The sequence below is a fragment of the Tachypleus tridentatus genome, chromosome 8 (assembly GCF_004210375.1).
Source record: "Tachypleus tridentatus isolate NWPU-2018 chromosome 8, ASM421037v1, whole genome shotgun sequence".
NCBI lineage: Eukaryota > Metazoa > Arthropoda > Merostomata > Xiphosura > Limulidae > Tachypleus > Tachypleus tridentatus.
In genome coordinates this window covers 23,499,582-23,523,763 of record NC_134832.1, presented here as the reverse complement: position 1 = coordinate 23,523,763, position 24,182 = coordinate 23,499,582, and the positions used below count along the sequence as shown (strand labels likewise).

Here is a 24,182-nt window from a genome sequence, read left to right as displayed (position 1 = left end):
TTAACAATAAAAGATTATCAACAAAAGTGTTAATACCCATACCAGCTGTTCTAAGATACATTTTTATTTCAAGTGAGTTTCTCGTCATCAAGAACATCAAATGTTGATACACACAGTATGAATAAACTTTGTGTAAGAACTGAAAACAATCTTTGTATATAGTGTGAAAATATAAATATTTTTCTTGAATAGAGGCTTATTGCTAGATATACACGATTGTTTTATTTAAATTTAATACCAGAGTTGCAATTTAGGTAGTTGTAAAGAGCGAGTGTTAAATTTAGTATTTATAGAAGCGATAATTTATCACACGTTTGTTTACATAACTGTTAACGAATTATTTGCTGTGTAGTTCAATTATTGTGAATTAACTTTCTGAATTTTTCTCGTTGCTTTAAGTGAGTATTGTTACATCATGACATCTAGTAGTTTATAGAAAGTTTTAGGCCTAAATTGGGTAATATATTTTTATATAGGTAATCAAACTATCGAAGTTAAGTAAATGAATAAAAGTTACATAAGTAAGTGAAAGTAAAAGTGAAGTTACACTGTTTGTTTGTTTTGCCATAATGGGCGATTTCTAAAGTGATTTGTACAGCTTGTTTTGTTATAACGGAGATGGAGGAGGATAACTTGTTTTATCAAAGGGTGCTCTCAAGTAAGTGAACCGTCTATATGGACTTTGACGAAAAAGAGACAGTCATTTAAAGCTCTGGATACAATTGTGATAACCAATAGAGTAACGACTTGTTGAACAACTTTGACTTGTTTTGAATATGTTATTTTTACAAGAAGTAGATTGAATGCAGTCTGTTTATTGTTGAAATTTATTGCCAACTGTTAAGAATCCACTATTACGAATTGTGCATTTCTAACTTGGCAAATTAATTTATTTGAAGTTTGTAATGGTCTAAGTTTATTAACCTAAGTTTTGATTAAAACTGTGTTTTGACTAGTTTCAAAGAGTAGATGAAACTTCAATCTTTTGAATTATTTTGTTAATTAATCTTATGCTGTATTAATTGAATAAGGAGATGTAAATCTAAAAGAGAATTTTTAAAAAACTTAAACGTATAACTAATTTCTGCTTTTCAAAGTGACAAGTTTGCATAGCAAAAGTCACTGCAAAAGTAAAGTATAGCGCAGCTCTGCTAGACGGTTATTTTATACATTCTGTGTATGTTGTTCTTAACTTAGTATTGGTTTCTACTAATAATATTCAGAAAGAATAACATTCCATTTTATGCAAGTCATATTAGTCGGCACATCACGTTACTTTTAAACAAATGCCACTTGCAGTTGTCCTTTTGTAGATGTTGACAACATCATTTGTCAACCGCAATTTATTTACAGCTAATACAAAATATTCTGTTTTTTTTAAAAATGTATGTCTAATAAAGTATTATTTGAAAATGTGTACTTACTGTATAAATAAAAACACTACGTGGACAAACTCTCTCTCACCCTTTAGAAAAGAGTTATCGAAATCTGAAACTACTTCTTTCGTATTTTCGCTGTTCACCGTTAAGCTTTTTTAACTTTTGTCTTCTGATATAAACACATCGTATTTTATTGTCAGTAATTAACCAGAGTACTTGATCCCATAACAGCAAAAACCCCACCTATGTCTGAGAAAAAAATGGAGTCGTCTTCAAATATATCAAAACCAGGTAAAGACAACTATGGCATAGACAACATCAAAACAAGTCGAGATGTTTGTAACAAAAAACTAAATAAAAAGGAAGACAAAGTTTTTGTCTAAGACATGATTGTAAAATATCTCACTAATGTATCACTGAGGTATGTATGTTTATATGTGGATATAATGAAGAACCTACATAAAAATCTGAATGTATTTTATTAAAAGATAATATGTATATCAAAAAAAAAAATTGTTTGGTTGAATATCAACTATGCATATTAATTTACTGAAATAGGTAAATAAATGCTTTTAATTTTTTCTCATTGGGGCTATAATAATTTATCTGAATTGTATTTATTTTTGTTTTTTGTTGTTAAGCACAATGAGCTATCTATGTTCTGCTCACTGCGGGTATTGAAACCTGGCTTATAGCTATGAAAGTTCCCCCAAGCTGGAAAGCTTAATGTGTTCCAAACTGTTCCGTCAGTCTATCATGGATATTTCTCTCAATAGTAACACTATTGGAAAGTTAATGTACTTACAACATACTGTGATACTTTAACGTTTTGATATAGTGCTCAGTTGCCAAATTAAATATTTAAAAAAAAAAGAATATTTTCTGTATATTTCACTGCAAGTAAATTTCTTGAAATTTAAATCGAATATAAAAAAATTCCCTATTAGGTAAAAGGATAAGTTTAAGTATCTTTTGTTTCAAATTCATCTTTACTGAAATTATTACATAACCTCAAGCATTTCAACGATGCAAAACCAGAACTAAAGCATTTAAGTATGGTATAAGGTGAAGATTTTAAATAGCATTTACAATTAACTATAACTATTAGTAAACAAATGTTTAGTATTCGCTAAGTCATTAATTTCTACAATCTGATTCGAAGTTTTAATGCCCCTCCCGGTAGCTCTAAAGTGAGGTTGAGAGTTTGTAACGCCAAAAATCAGGTTTTGATACAGATAGCTCCTTGTGCTTAATAACAATAGCAACATTAAAGTCTTAACATGTTATTTGTACAAATTTAAGGCTTAAATACAGCCACAGTCATTAATTTAATTGAAACTTTGTAAAGACTACCAAGTAACAAAATTATCTAAAAAAACGTAGAGGTAGCCTTGTTGACACATTACATACATATTAACATAGGGTATCTTGATAATCTAATATTTGATTGTTGTAAAAGTAGAGGTAGCCTTGTTGACACATTACATATGTTGTAAGGTAAAGTATCTTGGTAATCTAATGTTTGGTTACTGAAAACGAAGAGGTAGCCCAATTGATACAATATGTACCTAGTAACATAGGGTATTTTGTTAACCTAATGTTTATTTACTGAAAACGTAGCAGTAAATCTGTCTACACATCACATACATAATAACACAGGATATCTTGGACGCCTACGGCTTGTTTATTAATGTGGTGATATCAATGCAATTTAAACCCCTTAAAAATCCTATTTTTTAATCTCAAACTTGAAAAAATAAACTGATACTATGGGTTTTCTTTCCCTATTGTAAAGCGTAATAAAATCCAATGTAATTTCACAGTAAATATTTATTTTTATAATAATGTGATATACAAAATAAGAACAACTAAAAGCAAATAAAATGTTGAAGGTGTCCAAAAATAGAAACTATGAAAATTCAAAGGACGTATTTCAAGCCGTATATGAATATCAAAAGTATTTGTTACTCCTAAAGGGGCAAAAGTACAAAGTTAATCCTTAATAAGGTTTGCTTACTTAACAGATTTTCGAAGACATCTGTTTATTAATTATAATTAACTGCATACCCATTTCGTTCTGAATAATTTGAACTGAATGCAATTACTAATAAATGACAGATGAACTTTTGTTACGTTAAATTGTATTATTAATGGAAGAAACATTTCTCAGTATTAATGACAAATCTAAACATTTTTTCGTGTTCTTGAATTTTTATATATCGTTATTATTTGTTTTTTTGTGTGTGTGTGTGTGTGTGTTTAAGCGCATAGCTGCACAACTGACTGTAAGCGTTGTGCCAATCGTAGTGATTGAACTAACCTTTGAGTTTGTATTTTTGTTTACTTGAATAAACTTGAGCTGTGATTTATAATATTGTAGTTACGAATTACTACCGCTAGATGGCAACGTTCTGAAATGTTTAATCAACGTTTAAGTGGTTGGAAGTGTAGCATTTTTGATGTTTTCATTGAAATTCTAATACTAGATCAAATATTTATTTAACGATAACAATCCTTTCGATTATTGTCATTTAATTATATTAATATCATTACTAGTTTAAAAAAAAATTTTGCCAACCAGATTGTCAGCTAGTCATTGTTCGTTCCTGTACTTCAAATGCAGCAGACCTGTGAGTTGTGAAAGAAGCGTCTGCTATCTATTACTTAGATAACTGCTGTTTCAAATTTAAATTGTTCTCTAGTGTGACTTTCTGTACTGAAATTGAGAAACTATTAGTTTGTTTCATGTGGTAGAAACATTATCTTGAAAGTACAAAAATGCTTTGTCCACCTTTGTTCAATCTAATGTCACTGTCAGACATGTTTTTCATGGTACTACCTGTTATCAGCTTGACCTTGGAAGAAAAAGGTAAGACAAAAATAACGAATCTTTAGTTTACAACCTCAGCTATATCTGATGGAACTTACTAGCTTCATCTGTAGCCAATAATTTAGCTTGTGTTGGTAGGACATGACGTTGCATGTAGTACATTCAACCTTTGGTGATTATGAATGTCTTGATAGACAGTGTATTATATTTGTTTGTATAAATTTAAAGTAAAAACATTTTAATATTAATTGACTTAATGTATTTTAAAAATAATACTGATTCTATTGAATGATTGAGCTTAAAACAAATTAACATTGCTGAATAGTATTTATATAATAATGTAAATAGTTCTAATAATATTTGAAGAAAGATCACTTTCGACTTCACAATCTTAATATGAGCAAACAATATTAAAATAATCCAATTTGTTGTCTGGAGTTTATAATGACATTTTAGAGAGTAATTAAACTAAAAAGGTAACAAGTATATCTGTCAAGGACTGCAACATCACATTAAATTATTTGAGCAAACGTTAAATTTAAAAACTTCTTTTCTTTTCATGTAAGTTATGAGAAACATGAAAACTTAAATAACTAAGTCTGGGTGCTGTTTAAGATACTGTCTTTATCTATTTAAGATTATTATAAAAATGTCTATTATTTTTCTTAAGTTGATTGCTGCTCTATTTGTTGTCTAAATGGATACACTTTTGACTTGCTATGTAGCTTGTCTTAAGCCTCTTATTAAGAGGAACTTTATCTAATAGTACGCTCAATATTTTCTTACCTTACGCTGTTGCTGTTTAGTTTTTATGCTGCGTACTGTATTTTATTGCGGCATTCTTCATGAGTATATCGCTCTCAACCTTTATTCCTCAAACACTGCTTCAAATTTAAGTAGTGTATTTTTTAAATTCCTGAAGCATTATATACCTAATGTGCTCCTCAGACACATCCATCTTCATAAGGGTTTATTTGATTAATGATTTGTAAAAGTGTAGTTGGGTTAGTTTCTTTTATTTGTCCGAACATTTTTATACACGTCCTACTACATATTTTAGTCATTAAAACCTTCTACAAAGACATAAATGATGATGCACTTTCTGTATTAAACTTTCGATCATTACTTGTGGGATGATCTGATACATAGAGTATATCTAAATTTGTGTGTATGATGAGGTGACGCTGGTCAGGTAGACGTGTAGATTTCATATTGTATGCATAGACGAAGAAGAGATTGAGTTCTTTATTGTAATTCATGATTAAAATGATTTCCTGTAGGTTATAAATAATAAATATATCATAACCTAAATAATGGACATTGTGTGTTTCTATCGTCATCTAGAAATTCTAAATACATAAAATGTATTTGTGGCTGAGGTTGTGCTCAAGACTGCGCTGGGGTAACTTACAGGTCACTGTCACCTACAGAAACATTAGCTGGAAAGGGAGAGATATTCCCCCTACAGCGCCAGCGGCGCTTAGCTTCGATCTACATATTAAAATTGATTTTGTCAAACACAAAACAACATAAAAAACTCCGCCACTGGCTTTTCATATGCTTAGAGAATGCCTCATATAGCTACATATTCCTGTCAAATATTTGTGGACGTATTTCATTTAACTGATACAAATAAAGTGAGTTACGACAGTTGCATTCTATGAAGATTATGTTACAATCTAGATAGAAAGTGTAATAAAAATAAAATTATTATAGAAATATGCTGATAATGTGGTCTATTCAATCGCAATTGTGTCAGTGTGTTACACAGCTAATAAGTCTGCTAGTGCACAGCCAAAGATCATAACTGTCATATGTATATATAAGTATATATATATATATATTTCCTGAAAGTAGTTATGAATAATAAAAAAAACGTGAAGTCAATCCAGTGCTTTGGATGAGGACGTATGTATGATATTATTGTTTGACGTGCCAATTACAACCGTATTTTGCCATTTCACGCATTATTTCAATAATGAAAATTACACTGAATTTGTTTTTAAGCAAAGAAGAGAGACTGCAATACACTCCTGACAAAAATATTTAGATTGCAATACAAGGGGTGCGCCCATCACAACAGAGCGCTCACGTTCGTAAAGTAATTTCCGCTGAATGCCGTCGTACTTTGTCATTTTACCAAGCACAAGAAAAGCGGGTGCTTTTTGACAATTGCCATTTCGATAAAAAATTTCAAAAATATATATATATTCAATTAAATTCATACAGTTTATTCGACATAGTGTAATAAAATCATGCATGTATATAATGCAGGCATGAATATATGTGTATAAATATATAATATAAACCAAACAACAACAAAAACGAACTCAAACACGTTTTCTTATGTTTTTGTTCGGTTCACAATCCAATTGTGGAAATATTTATTCCAATAATTCAACGGAGGAAGTATATTTTTTTTAGTGAAATTCCCTCACAAAATATAAATATTTTTATTTTCAGATTGACCGTTCAGCAGATACGAAAAATGACGGCTCGTTGTTGATACCGTAATGAAATGTTAGGAATTTCAAAAAATGAATATGTTTAATATAATATACATTTGAAACAAAGTATTATGATTGAAGATTTTTTTTCCTACCATTGACTGTGCAGGAAATATAGGGCAAAAAAAAACATTTGTTTTAGGTTGTTTCAGAACAAATCCACATAGGGATATCTGCTGTGTCCACTGCGGAGAATCGAAACGCATATTTTAGCTTTGTAAATCCATAGACTGACTGCTGTTCCAACGGGAGACAACAAAACATTTGAAAGTTATATATATTTATATGTTTTCTAATTTGGCTGAATTATGTATACCAGTAATGAAATTAAAGTTCGTTATAGTATCTGAAATATTAAACAATCTTGTAGTGCAAAACAGTAAGAGTGATAATTTTAAATTACAAACTATTATACAATTAAACTTGTATTGTTATAATGAGATCAACTTGAAATATAAAGTGGAAATGTTAATATAAAACGTTAAATGATGAGATAATCTTGCAGTATAAAATGGCGAGACTGACAAATTTGTCAGATAAAACATTGATAATAATGTACACAAGGTAGTGAGACTAACAAATTTGTGTGTGTGTGTTTTTCTTTCTTATAGCAAAGCCACACCGGGCTATCTGCTGTGTTCACTGAGGGGAATCAAACCCCTCATTTTAGTGTTATAAATCCGTAGACTTACTGCTGTCCCTGCGAGGGACTACAATTTTTAGGGCAAAACATTGATAATGAACATAAAGTAGTGAGACTAACAAATTTGTAATATAAACTTTCAGAGTAATTAGCTTGTATATAAACTAGTGTAAAAAGCGTGAATAGTAAATTTACATTGCAAAGCAATGAGTTAAACTTGAAACACGATAAACAGTTGTACAAATGAACGTGTAGTTTAAAAATAAGATTAATTAAGCTATTGGTTTAAAGCAGTAAGATTAATTATCTTTTTATACAAAATGATGAGATTGACAAGCTGGTAGTATAAAGCAGGTTGTTAAACAAACCTTTAACCAAACATCGTGAGGCTCATATTTTCAGACAAATGATAATCTAGAATTAATAATTGAATTAACGAACTTTCAGCATATAACAATCAACTTGTTGAACTACAAATACCGTAATGCTAGTGAACGTTTAATACAGTACTTGTGCTATGAAGCAGCGAAACAACTAAACCTTTAGTGTGAAATACGTAGACCATTGAACGTGAAATTATAAAGCAGATAGGTAAACTTGAATGCCGCTCGACTGGGAACTCATAAAATAAAATCGATATTAAATGGGTTTTTATAAGACAGGCTATGACGAAGACATTGTTGTAAAGAAGTTGTATGAAAACATATAAAAAACGTAGAAAAATGATGATAAATATAGGAAGCAATAGAAAATAGTTTTATTCGTTTATTTTTCTAGTGTATATAATTTCTTGTTCTAGAAAAACTTGCTAGGAATAAGATATGTTTTGCTCAATAAGGAGTTAGTGAATATGTAATTTTACATGTTAGTGAACATATAATTAATTCCTTGACTTCCTGATAGGACTACCCCACCCCCAACCTCTAAGAGTACAAAAATTATGTGTTTCGGCCAGAACTGTGATAGGCGAGTAGCAGGTGAGAAGTTGTAGAAATACGGTTAATCTTGAATCGCCTTAAAAGTCGTTTTCTCCCATGAAAGTTATGCGGCTTAGCATTTTTCTTTGAAGCTGCAGAACTATTTACTAGTTAATTTAATATATATATATATATAAGGAAAGAAAGATAAACATCATTTACACTTTCAGATTAGAGTCAGGGTAGATTACCTTTGAACTTTGTGTTCAAGATAACTGCTCGAGATAAGTAAAAATTATTAAAATAGTTATTTGTGTAGAAATAGAGTCCATGAATAAAATAGAAATATATAATTTATAAAGACTCCCAGTGGTACAACGGTATGTCTACAGATTTGCAACGCTAGAAATTGGGTTTCGATACCTTTGGTAGGCAGAGCATAGCTAGCCCATTGTGTAGCTTTGTGCTTAATTGAAAACAACAACTACTACTTTTTGAATATCCAGTCTCCAACAATTAGATACTAAAAATAATTATATGTGAAGATCCTGTTTCCAATAAGTTAAATAAAAACATGAACTAATTGTCTATTAAGATTCAGTATTTCAACACTGAGAGACAAAGTTAAGTAAAAATATAAGTAAATTATCTATAAATATTTGGTCTTTAACTAAAGATCAAGTAAAGTAAAAATATGACTAAATTTTCGTAAAGGTTCAGTAACCAACACTGAGAGTCCACGATAAATAAAACATGACTAACTTATACTTAAAGATTTAGTTATTAACAACTAGAGACCAAGTTACGTAAAAGCATGACTAATTTATCTATGAGGATCTGGCCTTAACAAAGAGGGACGAAGTTAGGTAAAACTATGTGAAAATTGTTTATAAAGATTCGTTTCCAGCAACAGGAGCTCATATTAACTAGAAACATAACGACACTACCTTTGTCTAATTTGTCTATGAATAAAAGGTCTCGAACACTAATAGCCGAAGTTAATTAAAATCATGGCTAAATTCCATGTGAATACTTAGTTACAACAGCGACAGCTTAAAATAGGAGAAAACTCGGGTAAAAATATATTTTGCATATAACGCAAAGAACCCAAGATAATTTGCATCACAGTTGAATTAACTGAGTATTCTATTTATAGCAACGATAGACTAACTTAATTAAATAGTGGTAAAGTGAACATTATGGTTATAATAAGCGATAAAAAATATTTTCTAAATATAAAATGATGTAGGGATAATAATGCCATAAAGATGGCAAACAAAAATATCAGATAATAAAGCTATACAAATATCATTCCTGCGTGACTTTTAATATTAAAGTTTAACGTTTCACTGTAAACGGCATACGTAAATTAATGTTACTGCAGTTGAAGATATATATTTTTTATGTTAATATGCAGTTTTTTATCACAATATCTAGGTTATGTCAGGCATCAATGTAGTGTGACTAGGAGCTTAGGACTTATATACAAGGAAAATCAAGTTGAGTAAAAACATGTCTTGATCGTTCCAGACTATTACAGATTCGTTACAAGTCCGGTCAAATTGACCAACTTCGTAACCAGTTTGCATTACTCGTGCATTATGCCGTGTAAAATGAAATTTAAGTATTGAAAATATTGTAGAGATGATCTATATATAGCTGTGTCATTCCTGTATTCCTGTTTGCATTCTTCTTGGCATTGCCATCCTTACATTATTTTGCATTTACAAAATGTCTAAATACTTGTTTTGTGACGTTTTTTTCCTTTGATTTAAAGCAAGTGTACTTTATGAATGTGTGTGAAGCAAAATTTAATATTATGTGTATTGATTTTTCACTCCATCACTTCACCTATGTTCATTGATTATTGCAGATGGTTAAGATGCTCGACTCTCAATAAGAGGATCGCATGCTTATATCCTCGTCCCACCAAACATGTTTCCATTTCAGCTGTAGGGGCATCATAATGTAAAAGCAATCCCACTATTCTTTGGTAAAAGAGTAGTCCAAAAATTTACGATGGTTAGTGATGATTAACTATCTTCCCTCTAATCTTTCACTGCTAACTTAGAGAGGGTTTGCTCATATGAATCTGTGTAACTTTGCGCGAAATTTAAAACAAACCAAATCATTTATTATTGGTTGGCAATTCCTGTTTCACCCTGTACTTAAGCGTTTTTAAAAAACCCACCAAGAAACCTAACTTCAAGGAATAATGATAACATCGTTTATTCTAGAATTATGTTTCTTTTGAAAAATTACTTCTAGTTCTTACGACTAACTAATGGCATCGTATACTGCCTAGGAGCAGATATAGTGGATTTAGGTTTAAATTGACGTTAATGACAAAGAGTTGTAGAGTTATCTCTATTGAAAGATGAATGAAAAAGGTGAACAATTTGGTAACGTTATTGTTTGACATTTTAGTTTTTGGTTTGTTGGGTATAGAAACAAATAAAATGGGGTGGCAATCATCGTTTAATGTAAAAATCTATGTTAGTTTTTATTTTTAGTGAGCATATTTGTATTATGCTTATTAAATACCTTGATCATCCTTACATATACTGTCTACGGACTATATCATATTTATTTTAGAGTTGTCGCAATACTTGGATATGTGCATGCAATTTTGACAGAAATAAAAAGAATACGTTTTCTCATCAAAAGTAATTGAACCCACCTAATTGGGCATTGACAAAAAGCAGACGATTATATATATATATATAATTATTGGAAGTACAGGATAGATCTGCAGCAACTCGCTCAACAGTGTAAGTTGTAACAGTGTAACGGATAATACTGTTATATATATAATAGAAAAATAGTTCGGCTAGTCAACTGAAATATAAAGCAATTGGATTGGCTTAAGTGGACTTCTAAGAAAAAGAAAATAACTGTATAGTGTTTAAGATGCAGCTACGATCTCCATTGTGTAAATAATTTTGTATATACGTTTACATTTGGTAAATCCAAAATTAACTTATTATATACATACTATTAAAAGTTAGTTTTTAACAAATTATAACTTTATTTCATTTGTAAAGAACACGAAAATCCAGTTTTATGTATTGTACTGTTTATTGTCTAGGTCAATTTCATTTTTCTAGTGTAGTTACTTATCATCATCAATGACTTTAGAGCAGTTTCGCGTACATTGAGACCAGTAAGTCTTTGGGATAGCGTGTATCTTACTGTTGTCGAGATAATATTCACACATATTTTTACAACAAGGTCGTTTGTAAGATCTGTACTTGATCATTGTCTGTATCGTAAAGAACACGATTTTAGATATTTAACATCACTTTTGAGTGTTTTTGTTGTTGTTTTTATTCACAACTAATTATTTTATTACCATTATCCTCTTCAGACTTTTGAATACTCAAATTTTTGCATGAGATATCCTTGAACAACCAAAAATATTTATTTGTACACATTTGTCATACAGTTTTCCATCCGGAAGACCATAATAATGAGACTTACACTACTGTTGCTAGTCTTAGAACAAACAAAATACTGGCAGGTATTTCTGCTTGAGGTCTTCCGAGGAAAACTAAGGAAGACAGCCAGGTGTGTTTGGAAAGAGCTGTCATCCCCTACTTGAGGTTAAATTATGGGCTGGATCTTGGTTGTGAATTGATAATGTAAGTGGTAGGATTGATTTTAAGGGTTGGGGACTCGAAACTTAAATAAAATTAAATAAACGGCCAACCTCAGACTTATCACTCTTCAGGGTGGCGAGTATTTGTAAATTCCATGCCATATAATTTGATATAGGAGGAAACGGGAGTAGCTCAAGAAAACCCTCTGGTGAGGGGCTAGTTATAGTATGATGGCCTACCCTTTTATGAGTTGTATACTGGCCTAGCCTTTTGTGATTGGTTGGTCGGTAGTCAGTCTATAGACATGTGATTTTGATCTGGTACAGTCCATTTTCACATGATTAAAGGACATTCTAATTATACTTGTTTTTTTTTCTTATATCTCAAAACATTCTTCAGTAAAAACTATCCACCCATGAAATATATTCACAGTCATGTTCTCTAACAAGGAGTCATTAAAATGAGCTCCTGCCGTTTTACATCCTTGCGTCATGTGTACAACATACCATATTGTGAAGCCTGTAGTTAGTTCTTCGACGACTCAGTGCAGCCGACTAAAGTTAAAAGAAACTATCAAATAAAAGGCCTCTCTGTACTGCATGTCACAAATTCTTTACCAGAAGACATCTTTCACTTCCAGCTATGGTGGTAGCGATACGTTTTTCGTTATTTCTTTATAGAATACACATCTTGTACTTCAAGAACGAGCTTTTTATGGAGTTTTAAAATATTTAATTCATTTAATCGACTTGTCTTTTATGTTAATCAAAGTTAAACTTTCTGTTTTAAAAAGATGTTGTAACTACACCAGTTTAACTCATGTATACAGTTATACGATAAAAAGTCGAAACAATGTTTAAAATGCACAATAAAAACTTTCTCCCCTAATGTTTCATGTTTCGAGAGATTTGCATTACTATAATCAGAAGTACTAAACACACGCTAAGCAAGGAGGTTCACAAGTATGAGGGATAACTTATAAATTTTAAAAGAGTGGGGCGACTATGTATTGTGTTCCATAACAAATTAATATTTCTTCCCAAAACTGTATATTAACACCATCTGCTCCTTCCTCTGTCTTTTGGATTACTTAACTTACGACATAAAACATATATTATCTCTCTGGTATTATCTTCAATATTAGGTTATTTTATAATTATTCTTTAATTCCAACTGATGGAATAAGCAGTTTTAATAGTGTGTTTAACAAATGGAAAATTAACATATTTTTATCGTTTATTCAACTTTTCAGTTCATTAAGAGCCTTTGACGATGTTTTGAACTAAGTTTAGTGTCACGAATATTTTACTGTATTCATACCAAATTTCACATATAACCTTTGTGTCTTTAGTTTGTGGTTCTAGCTTCAATAACTTGTTTAAAGTAGAAATAAAGCTATGTTTGATAAATACATACGTAACTCGGGTAACGTATGTGGTAATATTACAATAATTACAATTTTGTATCATAGGCACTGGTTAATATTTTACATTGAATTACTGTACATGAATTATAATTTTTGTTCCATATTATACATTCAATGATGTAGACATTAAAACGTCTGTCATCAGCAATATTTTTATGTAATCCAATTTGTTTTTCAAATTCGTTGTACAGAAATAATTTTAAATGTTATGTCATTGGAAATATGAAAAGTCTCTAGCCTTTGAGAAAATGAATGACATGATCTTTCACGTGGTGGCGTATCTTGAAATTGCCCCCCTTGAGATTTGTAATAATTTAAAACTTCTTAAAAAGCTTCCCGCTTACCGTATATGTCTTTTATATCTTTATATAAACTTATATTTTAGTAATTTCCATCTAGACACATAATAGCTAAAAGCAGAGTATGTTTGTCTGTATTTTACAAATGCAATCCGAGTGCATCCAAATCCATATCTTAGCATGTTAACCAATAGGCCACGTCCGACCTAGAATAAATTAATGCTGCGTTATAATTCACAAACGTCTATTATATGAGTGTAAGTTATGAACCACTCATCCACCTGTAACCATCCGTTAACTTCGCAAATATAACTCAAACTTTTCATATGAATTCTTTCATAACTTCATATTGTTTTCACGCCTTTCAATTTTTTTGTTTATCTGACTATTCTACCAATTTCTTATCTGTCTGTGCTCGTCAGTAAGATAATCTGTCTAGCTATTTTTATAAAAAAACACCTTAGATGTAAAAAAAGGAATGAAATCAAAACTAGCGGACAAACTGATAGCTACACTTATAGCATTTTTATGCATTTCACAGATTTATTATATAGCCAGGCTGCATTTTTTGTTCAACTTGGGGCATGATGATTTGTAAGATAAAACATGCGACCTGAGTAATTATGAATGAAAATTTGTTGTAAAATTATTAGCAATGCTACAATTGTAGCTACCAATTTGACCAACAATTTTCGTTTCATACGCTCCCTTTCTTTGGCCGCACCTTTTTTACAAAACTAAGGTGTTTCTGATTAAATATTATGATTTTGTTTGTCAGTACACATCAACAAATCACAGCAAGTATAAAAGTAACACCTATTTGAAACCCATGTTAGCTTTTGCATCACAATCCTATTATTCGAAATAGACTTATGCTTTAAAGATGCAACAAGACTTTAAAATATATAGTGGTAGCTTTCCTCTGTAAAACAGTTTTAATAACTGTCTTTACAGAAACGCCATGAAATCTAGATTAACAGTTTTTTATCATCGCCCCCATGCATTCGGCATAGCGGTATCAAGCAGTTATTTACCTTAATTGCTTAAGCTAATATCATGAGACTATGAACATTCTTTAATTAGATGAATTTCATAAAATTTAGCAAATTTGTACTTAAAAGTTGATAATAACCGTCCACCCGTGTGATTCTTTTGAAAACTTGAGCTAAAGACAGCTAATCTAGTTTGCTTGGCCTAACCGATACTTGTGTATCTATTCACCCTATAGTTTTGCAGCTCTAAATCAGCCGATTCACTTTATACGTGTGTATACTTATAGTCAAACTGATTTTCTCTGAATTTTGAACTTGCTCTGAATGTTGTAATTAGAGACTGATCAATATGGTTATTAAATTAACGTTAAATTTAGGAGCAACTGTAGTTATAATTACACCAGTTTACAACGTCCAGTATCTTAACCACTTTTAATTGTGGGAAAGTTGTTTTTATTATATGAAAAATGAAAATGAGAAAGCGAAATAAGCTATGAGAAACTGTTCTCTAGAATGATATGTAAATCTTATTAGCAGAAATGGCGTCCTGCCCTTACGCTGGTCAAAACATATGTAAATATCATAATATAACTTTAGATGACAAAGTAGAAGCATGTATATATATTATTTCGATGTTTATTTTAAATGTAATAGCGCTTAATGGACTATCAGTATTGTGCATATAGTAGGGATTGTACTCTGCACTTTGGCGCTATAATCCGTTGAACTTACCTAGCTACCCGTGATGGAGGCTTATTATATGTTTTAAAAAAATAAATCCATGTAAACAAAATGTTGTTAGGGTAACGCTTAGAGTTATAAATGAAGGATCATAAAACGAGTAGACTGTGTAAGTTAACGTATGTGCAAACGCTTATGATTAATTTGGTATACATATTTGAGGTTAAAACAACCTATACTCTTAATAAGAGTTTTGTTATGGATGGATTTACCTGTAACTTAAACTGCAGTTAAAATACCAGTTTCATTTTATTCGACAGCCAAATAACACTTTAATCATGAAATATGAATTATTATTAACATGTCAATTTTTGGATTCCCGCTTAACGTTTAAACATGTCAAAACAATTGAAATTTAAACTATTAAGTTATCCAGAAAAAAATATGTCAGAATTCTCACAATTACATTTAGAAGCTGTATATTGAGTAAATTATCGTTGGTTGGTTGGTTTAATCCAACGCTTGTCGCTTACAAGGTGTCTTAATTATCTACTGTTTCAACTATACCCAGAGTAATTTTCGCAACCGTCAAGGCAGCATGGACAAGAAAAACTTTCGTTGGATTTTCCTCTACGACTTAAAACTTGGAAGAAAAGCTACCAAAACTACATGGAACATCAACCAGGCATTCGGTCATGGATCTGTTACTGAACGTACAGATTTCGACATGGAGATGAAAGTCTTGAAGACCTTGAAGGTCGTAGAAGGAAGCGACCTAATGTGAAGACACATTAAGGGAAGCAGCTGAGACAAATCCTCGCACAACAGTACTTGAGCTTGCAGAAAAGCTAGGCACAAGCAAATCAAGCATTGCCAACTACCTGAGTACGATTGAAAAGACGAAAAAGTTAGATAAGTGGGTTCCATATGAGCTGACTAAAGATCAACAAAATCGGCATTATGAGGCCTGTCAAGAATGACACTCCAAATTTTGAACGAACTTTGAATCGAGGTTCTGCCTCATCCACCTTATTACCCAGACCTTTCTCCTACAGATATTTATTTTTTCAAGTACTTTGACAACTTTTTGAACAATAAACGCTTTCAAAACCAGACAGATGCAGAAAAAGCTTTCAGGTAGTTTATTGACCTAGAAATGAAACTCTAATTTCTACAGCAGGGACATAAATAGCATCGTTACACGTTGGCAAAAGTGTGTTGAAGCAAATGGTGCTTAATTTGATTAAAGCATGTTTTAAAACACTGGTTCATATTTTTCCAAACCTGGCAGTTCAAAAACGACAATTATTTCTGGAGAACTTTATAATTAAACTTCTTCCAGATACACTTGAAGCTATTTGGAACATTGCTATTTATTTACTAAAATGGTTTAGCAGCAACACATTCGAATGTGTGTATTGATGCAATGATTGCTACATCTGTTGAGAGTTTTTGAAAGTATACATTGATTACTACCCATCTGAAGCATATCACAGGGTTGGACACACACAAACAAGTATTATAGAAAGGGATGTTGCATGTAATTTTCAAGAAGTTGTAAAATAATTTGTAAAAGTTATAATTAAAAAGTACTTTTGCCACTTTAGTAGATTTAGTAGAACGGGAGGGGCAGTTGTCCAGGGCGCAGCTGGAAGGAAGGCGCTGTCTGAGTGCTAAGCTTGTTATTCAATAATTTTGCAGAACTATACAGACTGGAGGGCAAATTGAAAACCTATCATTTGAACTTATCGTCCGAATTACAGAAGATAACTTGTTTTCTCTAACATTGTGTGGTTTTTAAGTTCCCGGCTTCATTTCTTATTCTTCAACTACGTCCTCTCGTTCTTAAGTTATAGTATATATCAAATAGTATATATAACATATAGTGTGTGTATCATATAGTATATTTTATATAGTATATAACATAAAGTAATACTTTGACCATAGATTAGCATAAAACATCAGCAAACAAGATAAATAAAAAATTATGAATTTAGAAACCTTTGCAGGGATAGTAGAAATATAAGAAAACAAGCTTAGAGATAATACTGTAAACATGATTTACTCAAACTGCAAACTCCTATTTTGGCTCCTTGCTGTTGCCTAAAATTACATTTCTTTACGATCCATATTTACAGATTTTAAGATTGCCAGTTTTTATTCATTTTCTATCAGTCAGAAAAATTTCGTTACTGCTGGGAACGGTTACGTAATTAGAGAAATTTTAAAGTTTTTCTTAATATAAATGAAACTCGTAGGATTATGACTAGGAATGTACTACACTGTCTTTTTACATTACTTATTGTTTGTTCGTTACTCATTCCATGCAGTGATGTGACTGTCAACGCCTTAAGAATTTGTTTTTTTAGAAGACGTTTTGTAGCACGTGGAATAAAAAAAACACAACCATTCCTTGGATTTTGTGTCAGTTATTAATTGGTGAGCTGTTCGTGCTTTTAAAGCTGCCTAAACACAGTTTCCATTGGCTCTCACATGTTGACATATTGATATTTTGAATGATTATTAGCATTGCGTGTCTTTCATGATAGCTTTGGGATTTAAGTGTACGTTTCATACTGAAATGTAAAAGACTACATCGTTTATTTATATTTTGAAATTGATATCACATGTGCTATCTGTTAAACTATACACGTATTTTGAATAAAAACAGGATGTTGGAAATAAAATGTATAAGTTGATCACCATATCTTTATTATGCTTATTTGTATATTTATGAAGATATTTGTTAAAAAGAAACGCTATACTGTGAAAATATGTAAACCTTTCACTTTCGGCTTGTGGATTTTTACCAAGCGTACGAGAGCTTTTAACCATAGTTGAATGTTTAATAGGCTAGTTTTATAATGCATGTCAGAATTAAAAAAAAAATCGTGCACATGTTAATTTAAATGTACATTATAAACCGATACGTCTGGCCGAACATTTTTCAATTTGGCGTTGAAAAGCTCCGCACGCAGGCAAAGCTCAACACTAACTTTTGAAATGATTGAAGAACACGCGTGAATAATGTTGAAGGCAAATTTAATTACGCAAACATGATGTTCTACACTAAACTATTAGGAATTAATCACCCAATCATTCACTGTTCAAAATATGATGTAACTTAAAGAATAAAAATGTAGGTTTACCGTGCGTTATTGTTGAGTGGCTTTTAACATGACTGAAATGATCAACAATTACTTTTTGCAATGGGCTGTATAAGCAGCTCAAAGTTTTGGTTCTGTGAAACCTAGAGTGCAACATAACTAACCTTTGTTAAGTCCAAGTGCCCGGCATGGCCAGATGGTTGAACGCTTGACTCGTAATCTGAGGGTGACGTGATTCGAATCCTCGTCACATCAAACATGCTCGACATTTCAACATTGAGGGCGTTGTAATGTCACGGTTAATCTTAATATTCTTTGGTAAAAAGTAACCCACTTTTGGCAGTGGGCGGTGATGACTAGATGCCTTCCCTCTAGTCTCATACTACTAAATCTGGGACGGCTAGCGCAGAGAGCCCTCGTGTAACTTTGCGCGAAATTCAGAATAAACAAACAAAGCCCAAGAAATAGCTTAAATTGGTAAATTAACTTAAAACTTTTATCGTTAGTGGAGACGAGTACTTTTACTTGTTTTAGATATATGTATATAAAACGTAGAACGTATATTCCTGACACCAAACTTAAAGTTTTATTGTTCTACGATTAATACAACTGTACAATCAAGTTACAAGCATTTATATATGTATTACATGCTACAGACAACGTTAAATCTTCAAAATAGCTAAACAATAATGATTTAAGATCATTGTAAATTTGCATATCCCCTTCACTTGGGTATATGTAAGTAATCAGTTCTCAGTATTTAATTTAAAAATAAAAAACGAAAAATATGCATATATTATAATCATACATTTTGCTGGAAGTACATTCAGATCTGTTTCGTAGAGTAAAAGATGTTCTTCCACTTAAAACTGTCGTTTTATATCTAATACACACACGGATATGTAAAACATTTTAATTATTTCCTGTTGAGGACTGAGCATGTTATTTTCTTGTTATATCGTTCACTCTTCACGAGAGTAACTCACCACATAAGTAATTTAAATTCATCATAAATAGGATCATAATAAGTCACGATACTAGTCTATCATCAGTATAGTCACATGTGTTAAGTGGCTGGTGCATAATGTTGGATTTAACTCAAATGTTAGTAGCACGTTGAAAACTTAATTTTATAATAAAATATTACGGATGTAGAGACGTTTGCCTTCTAAGTAATACGAATGGTTTATGTTAATAAACGAGTACAGGATTGTGATGTGGTTGTTTTCATAATATAACGTCTGTAGTGACGTATAAAACCTGTGTTATGCTAAAGTCAACGTATTTGACAGTAATATCATCAAAACTAATTTTAAGTCTGAAATAACAACAGTGAACATAAAACACCCTATTTACGTTTTACGTGTTGCTCTAAACCTAAATAGAATGGTTATTTATGGCTTCACGGCTAATTTTTAATTGGTTTACGTGTTGTACTAGACCTTAATAAAAAGGTTATTTATGGTTTCGCATCTAATTTCCCTCAAATGGTTTACGTGTTGCGTATAATATGATATTTAAACACTGGTATTTTCAGCTTAAATGACTTATTTTGTGACATGTGAATTAAAAGGCCAGGTCTGAGAATCCAAGATTTAGGCACACCCATCTCTAACTTATAACTACCGATTACAATAAATAAGTAGCACCTGCTTCCTATGCCATAGTTCTCAAGTGAATAGGGTGATTGACTGACGCATAAATAACACGCCCTCAAGACTAAAAGTGTTTTTTGATTTTTTTTTGGAATTTCGCACAAAGCTACTCGAGAGCTATCTGTGCTAGCCGTCCCTAATTTAGCAGTGTTAGACTAGATGGAAGGCAGCTAGTCATCACCACCCACCGCCAACTCTTGGGCTACTCTTTTACCAACGAATAGTGGGATTGACCGTCACGGCTGGGAGGGCGAGCAAGTTTGGCGCGACGCGGGCGCGAACCCGCGACCCTCGGTTTACGAGTCGCACGCCTTACGCGCTAGGCCATGCCAGGCCTCAGAAAGTACGACCAATCAAGAATTACATTTGGCCTCTATGTCACAGATTCTCTTTCCAAGTCCACCATTGCTGAAAAAGAAAAAAAGTAACATATATACATTAGAGTTGAATTCTTTTTTCTTTATAATTTGTTGCCAGTCCTAAAAATCGGCTTACAATATATTTTATCGTATTATTTGAAAAAATATTTATAGTATTTGTTAAAGCGAGAATAATTGTATTCGTACGTGACTTGAAAGCAAATTATTTAGTAAGTTCATGGTAGAAATTGGTGCTAGAGGGCCTAACAATGTAAAGTATTTGGATACTTCAGACCTCCTCCTCACTGAACATAATTTTCATGTAACACTGAGGTTAAGGTTACTTCAGGATATCTTTAAGTTGGAAACCTGTTTTAATCTTCAAATGTTTTTACAGCGTAAAGCGTCTAAAACACAACGAAAATTTCTCACGCAATCAACTGTAATTCTTCTTTGAAAAAATATATTTTAATCAAATAAATCTTGCTGACAAAACCCTGTTCTCCCGTCCGAGTTTATTAGCCATCATAGAATTGCGTAGGTTTCTTCTTTGAATATATAAGTACAGCAAAAGAAAAAAAAAAACAAAGAGAAAGAGAGGGAGAGCTCCAGTAACATAAAAAGAAAACAGTATCACGTGAAAACCTTAAAAATCTGGTTATTAAAAGTGTATTTACCTTTTTCGAAATTCAGTATGTGTTTAGTAAAAAGTATATTTGCTAATCTTTTGGGCAAACGTTTTATCGCTTAAATTTAAATTTTTTTCAATAATTTGATAAAGATAAATTGCTTTCAAAAAGGTATAATTATCAAACTTAGTGAAGCATAATGTGGTGGGAAAGATGTGTAATTCTTTTGTTAAAGTATTTGTAGTCATTCTGGTCACGTTTTTGCTCACTAAAAGAAACTCCGTTTTGATGGAAGGGAAGCTCCTTAAATGCTGTTTTATTTGGCCTGGCATGGCCAAGCGCGTGAGGCGTGCGGCTCGTAATCCGAGGGTCGCGGGTTCGCGCCCGCGTCGCGCTAAACATGCTCGCCCTCCCAGCCGTGGGGGCGTTATAATGTGCGGTCAATCCCACTATTCGTTGGTAAAAGAGTAGCCCAAGAGTTGGCGGTGGGTGGTGATGATTAGGTGCCTTCCCTCTAGTCTTACACTGCTAAATTAGGGACGGCTAGCACAAATAGCCCTCGAGTAGCTTTGTGCGAAATTCCAAAAAACAAACTGTTTTGTTTAGTTTTTATCTTACATTCTAAGAATCTTTGACTTAAACTCGTTTTCTTTCTTGGGTGGACTTATAACACTAGAAATTGAGGTTCGATACCCGTGGTTGGCAGAGCTTTGGCTTAACTTCAAACAAGGTTCTTTCTTGAGTTGTACTTTTAGTGACAGTGATGTTGACAATTAAGTTTATTTCTCTGTCTTTACTATCTGTGGAGATAGCCCTCGTGTAGTTTTGCACGAAATTGAAAACAAATAAACAGGTTTGGTATCTTGGGTGATACACTGCTGGCCAAAATCTTAAGGCCAATGAACATAAAGAAAAAATATGCATTTTGCGTTGTTAGACTCAACCACTTATTTGAGTAGAGCTTCGAAAGATTGTTTGTTTGTTTGTTTTTGAATTTCGCACAAAGCTACTCGAGGGCTATCTGTGCTAGCCGTCCTTAATTTAGCAGTGTAAGACTAGAGGGAAGGCATTTAGTCATCACCACCCACCGCCGACTCTTGGGCTACTCTTTTACCAACGAATAGTGGGATTGACCGTAACATTATAACGCCCCCACGGCTGAAAAGGCAAGCATGTTTGGCGCGACGGGGATGCGAACCCACGACCCTCAGATTACGAGTCGCACGCCTTAACATGCTTGGCCATGCCGGGCCTGCTTCGAAAGATGAAAATAAGAAAAGGGAAAATAATTATTTTTTTTTTAGCATTTAATAGGGAAAATGTAAACACTATGAAATTAGCCTAAATCCTAGCTGGTCAAAAATTTAAGACCATACTGAAATGAAGTGTTAATCGGTAAACATGTAACGAAATTTAGTCATTTGTGTTCAAGCATTAGCGTTGTGAACATCTCCCACTGGCATCTCCTGTGTTACATTGGGTAAAAACATGGCAAAGGCTAAAAAGTTGACAGAGTTTGAACGTGGCAGAATTGTCGAGCTGCAAAAGTAAGGTCTCTCTCAACGTGTCATCGCTGGTGAGATTGGGCGTAGTAAAACTGTTGTTGCAAATTTCTTAAAAGACCCTGAGGGATACGGAACGAGAATTTCAAGTGGTCGGCCCAAAAAATTTCTCCGGCGTTGAGCAGGAGGATTTGACGGGTTGTCCACTCGTCGAACCAGATTAAAGCCCTTACGGACGCCGAATGCAGCTCAAGAACAATAAAACGGCATCTACGAGAAAAAGGCTTTAAAATTTGTAAACATCTTCAAAGGCCACGCCTTCTTTCACACCACGAAACAGCTCGGTTAAACTTTGCTGAGAAACATCAAACATGGGACGTAGAAAAGTGGAAGAAAGTTTTGTTCCCTGATGAGAAAAAATTTAACCTGAATGGTCCAGATGGCTTCCAACGTTACTGGCACGGTAAGGATATTCCACTGGACACATTTTCTACACGACACAGTGGAGGAGGTTCCATCATGATCCGGGATGCTTTCTCCTTCCATGGAACAATGGAGCTTCAGATTATACAGGGGTGCCAAACAGCAATTATTCGCAATGACGGCAGTGCAACTCACTACTGAGACCTCTTATTGGGCATTTTCTACCCTGTTTAGGACTTTTTTTTGGTATGGTCTTAAACTTTTGACTAGCTAGGATTTGGGTTAATTTCATAGTGTTCACATTTTCCCTATTAAATGCTAAAAAAAATATTTTTATTTTCCCTTTTCTTATTTTCATCTTTCGAAGCTCTACTCAAATAAGTGGTTGAGTCTAGCAACGCAAAATGCATATTTTTTCTTTATGTTCATTGGCCTTAAGAATTTGGCCAGCAGTGTATGTACAGCAAATGGGAATGTTTAATGAGGCAAGGAATAAAATGGGTATAAAATGAAGATAGTATGGGATTAATCCCTTCTTTAGCACACACACACACACACAAAGAGTCACTTTTGATATTTTCCACCGTGATTGGCTGTCACACCAGCATGATACTTATAAAGGCAGAGGAAGTCACACTCTGCTGAAAGGCAATGGTATAATACATTTATGGCCCCTGGGACGTAAATGTCACATGATAAACTTATGAAAATCGAAACTGTACCTCAGAAGTTGCCATATGAAAACTTTGAAGAGAGTGGTAGTATCTTTTATGATAGAAGTATTAGAGGTAGCAATCCCAAACTTTTCAAAATTATGTTAAGTAACTCAGCTTAAGTTCTTTGAGTGATACACGACGACTTAATGGATATATCAATGATCTGGTTGTAAGTAGGTTAAGTTACACATTAGCACGAAGCAAAGAGAAAGGTTGAAATAAACCTCCGGCTTGAAACAACGGATTGCAGTGTTTTTCACAGATGAATCCAAAGTTAAAGTGTTTACCAAGAGTAAAAGACAGTTTATTCGGTGCGATAGAGGACAGTATTTCTATCAGTAATTTAGGAAATCTACACAGTATTGATGAGATTTTGACTGCAGACAGGTAAAGTACATTCGTAATTTTTTTAGCCTTTCACCAAAAAGAGAGCCTATTGAGCAGAAGTTCATCTTCCAGCATAACAGTAATCTACTTTACCCTCCACTCTTACCCTGCTAAATTAGGCACAGTTAGTG

General features: G+C 32.7%; 2 protein-coding genes across 4 annotated transcripts in view; both read left to right on the top strand.

The window, feature by feature from the left end:
* The window catches only part of LOC143258677 (outer dynein arm-docking complex subunit 4-like), a 32,863-nt gene extending 25,811 nt beyond the window's left edge, over nucleotides 1-7,052 (top strand). For 2 of the 3 annotated variants that reach the window (XM_076518063.1, XM_076518062.1), the window contains one exon: nucleotides 1,611-3,745. In XM_076518063.1, coding sequence (XP_076374178.1) covers nucleotides 1,611-1,762 — 152 coding nt within the window. In that variant the 3' untranslated portion in view covers nucleotides 1,763-3,745. Of the gene's footprint in view, nucleotides 1-1,610; nucleotides 3,746-6,672 lie in introns of those variants that run through there. The other variant, XM_076518064.1, reaches the window with a different exon arrangement.
* LOC143258676 (epidermal growth factor receptor-like) overlaps nucleotides 3,957-24,182 on the top strand; it is a 196,505-nt gene continuing 176,279 nt past the window's right edge. The window contains exon 1 of the mRNA XM_076518060.1: nucleotides 3,957-4,248. Coding sequence (XP_076374175.1) covers nucleotides 4,158-4,248 — 91 coding nt within the window. The 5' untranslated portion in view covers nucleotides 3,957-4,157. The remainder of the gene's footprint in view (nucleotides 4,249-24,182) is intronic.